This window comes from Orycteropus afer, unplaced genomic scaffold, assembly GCF_000298275.1.
Source record: "Orycteropus afer afer isolate SDZICR_OR568_19922 unplaced genomic scaffold, OryAfe1.0 scaffold00125, whole genome shotgun sequence".
Lineage (NCBI taxonomy): Eukaryota > Metazoa > Chordata > Mammalia > Tubulidentata > Orycteropodidae > Orycteropus > Orycteropus afer.
The window spans coordinates 9,100,314-9,103,349 of NW_006921712.1; the positions used below are offsets into that span (position 1 = coordinate 9,100,314).

Here is a 3,036-nt window from a genome sequence, read left to right on the forward strand (position 1 = left end):
AAAAAAAAAAAAAAAGTCAACCAACTTGCTGTTTCTGTATTATTCAGTCAAAACAATATAAATAGTAAGTCATCTGCTTAAAGACTATACATACATAAACCAAAACCAAACCCATTCTGCCAAGTTGATTCTGACTGATGGCAACTTCATGTGTTATGGAGCAGAACTATTCCGTAGAGTATTTTTTTGTTGTTGTTGTAATCTTTATGGAAGCTGATCAGCAGGCTTTTCTTCCATGATGCCTCTGGGTGACATTGAACCACCAACCTTTAGGTTAGCAGTCAATGGCCAAGTTTGTGGCACACAGGGACTTTTTATACGTACATGTGGTTGTTATTGTTTGGTGCCAGCAAGTCAATTTTCAATTTGTAGCAACCCACGTGACAAAGTAGAACTGCCCCATTGGGCTTTTGAGTCTGTAATCTTTATGGGAACAGATTGCCAAGTCATTCTCATGGGGAGCCATTGGGAGGGTTTAGACTGCCAGCGTTTCAGTTAGCAGCTGAGTGCTTAATAACTGCTCAACCAGGGTTCTTTTGCATATGTATATAAACCTTTAAATAGCAAAAGGTGTGGAGTCAAGACATGGGTTCTAATTTCTACTCTGACACTTTCCTAGCTAAATAAATACTTTGTTTTCAATGAACTAGAGATAACAACAAAGACAACCTCCGTGAGTCCTATGGTTTAAATGAGAAAATGTATGTGAGTGAATTTTATACCCTGAAAATAAAAGTTTGATGTCATTTCATGTGAATAATTATTTTAACAAAATGGAGATTGAAAAAGTCCATGTTAAGAATAGGTCTCAGTAAAAAAAAAATCTATGTTACTATAACAAACATTAATTATATTCAAAAGAAGGCCAGTGACATTATATTTCAGAAGTGCATTTTGTAAGAAAATCGTTTTTTTCTTTAAAAAAAAAAATCCCTCCAGCCCAGAGTTAGATGAAAAATTGGTTTAGCTCCAGAGATATATCTGCAAACATGAAGCTTTAAGGTTGTGAGCATTAACAAAATGCTGTAGCAGAATAACAATTCGACAGGTGCATAAGAAAATGTGAGAGGCATAAATCAGGTTTGAACATACCCAATTACTTTTCCTAAGCCTGATGTCTGGCACTGAGTTGAATGTAGTATTATTTTACTATCTGACAAGTCTATGTTACAAAAGAAAAATCTACTTGTGATTTCCACTTGACAAACCCCAGGGGTGGATGTTAAAGAAAGATATAGAAGTGAAAAAATAAGTTTTAGGGAGAAAAGATACATAACCATCCATGTGTATGGATACAGTAAATAAAGGACAGAAAACAAAACAACAAAGACTTTTCAGCTTATTGAAAAACTCTTGTTTACAATTTTGGACTGAATCTTATTAAAGTAACATTATATCAGCATTCCCCACCCCTTCCTCTATGTAACACTCACTCTGAAGATGTCAGAGATATTTTGCAAATAATATCAAATCAGAATTATATCCTTTAGAAAAATTATGGGTTAAACAAAATTAATCATCTTTCATTACTAAAAAACACTTTTAAGTTAACTATAATTGAGTATAAGAAAATTTGTGATTTTTCAAGAGAATATAGTGTATGTAGACTTTTCTAAATATATCTGTCCCACAAGTCCCTTTTTCATAAAGTACCTTAGCAAATAGAGTTTGATGGAATGCATTTTGAGAAATGCTGCAAAATAGGTATACAATATACATTATATTTGAATATCAAAAAGTATAAGGACATGTTTCTTATTTTTATTATTCACAAGTTACTTAAGACAGTATAATTTTGGGAACTATCTCTCTCTAAAAGGACCCCTGGTGATATAGTGGTTAAATGCAATGCTCCTAATTGAAAGGTCATCTGTGTGAATCCACCAGCTACTCTGAGGGATAAAGATGTGGCAGTCAGCTTCCATATAGTTACAGCCTTGGAAACCCTAGGGAGTAGTTCTATTCTGTGGTATAGTGTCACTAGGAGTCAAAATCAACTCGATGGCAAAAAGTCATTTTTTAAAATCCTCTAACTTCTGTTTGTAGATGTTATGGATTGAACTGTATCCCCTCTAAATATGTTTTGGAATCCTAACTCCTATAACTGCAGACTAATAATGTAAGTCTAAATCAACTTAACAGCAACATGTTTCGTCTGGTTTAGTTTATACCTGTGGAAGATATGTAATATATTTACCTTACATCTAATGGGTTGTTGTTAGTTGTCACTGAGTCAGCTCACATTCATAGTTACTCTATGTACAAAAGAAGGAAACACTGCCTAGTCCTGGGAAATCTCCACAATCATTGCTATGTTTGAGTCCATTGTTGCAGCCACTGTGCCCAACCATCTCATTGAGGGACTTCCTCATTTTCTCTGATCATCTGCTTTACCAATCATTATGTCCTTCTTTAAGGACTCGTGACTCCTAATGTCATATACAAAGCATGTGAGATGAAATCTTACCGTCCTCACTTTTTAAGGAGCAATGTGGCTGTACTTCTTCTAAGACAGACTTGTTCATTCTCCTGCCAGTCTATACCATATTCAATGTTCTACCGTACCACCATAATTCAGCAGCATCAATTATTCCTCAACCTGTTTTATTCATTATCCACCTTTCATAGAAGGTGATACCTTTTCATAGGAGGTGATACCACATCTTGGGTCAGGAGCACGTTAGTCCTCAAAGGGACAATTTGGAGAGGTTCAACATGAGCACAATTAGATGTTCTGGAATTCTTGTTCTTAGCAATGGAATCCATAATTTGTTGTGATCCATGTAGTTAAATGCCTTTGTGTAGTCAATAAATCACAGATAATCTTTCTTCTATCATTCTCTGCTTTCAACCAAGACCCATATGATATCAACATCAACAATGACATGACTAGTTCCATGCTTCTTCAAAATCCAGCTTGAAATTTTGTCAGTTCCCTGTTGATGTTCTGCTACAATAGTTTTTGAATTATCTTCATCAAAATATTATTTGTATGTGATAATAATATTATTTGATAATCTCCACTTTCATTTTAGG

At 34.6% G+C, this 3,036-nt stretch overlaps 1 protein-coding gene across 1 annotated transcript in view; it reads right to left on the reverse strand.

Moving 5' to 3' along the window:
* CSMD1 (CUB and Sushi multiple domains 1) overlaps positions 1 to 2,525 on the reverse strand; it is a 972,765-nt gene extending 970,240 nt beyond the window's left edge. The window contains exon 1 of the mRNA XM_007944438.2: positions 2,468 to 2,525. Coding sequence (XP_007942629.2) covers positions 2,468 to 2,525 — 58 coding nt within the window. The remainder of the gene's footprint in view (positions 1 to 2,467) is intronic.
* Positions 2,526 to 3,036: the final 511 nt, after the last annotated feature.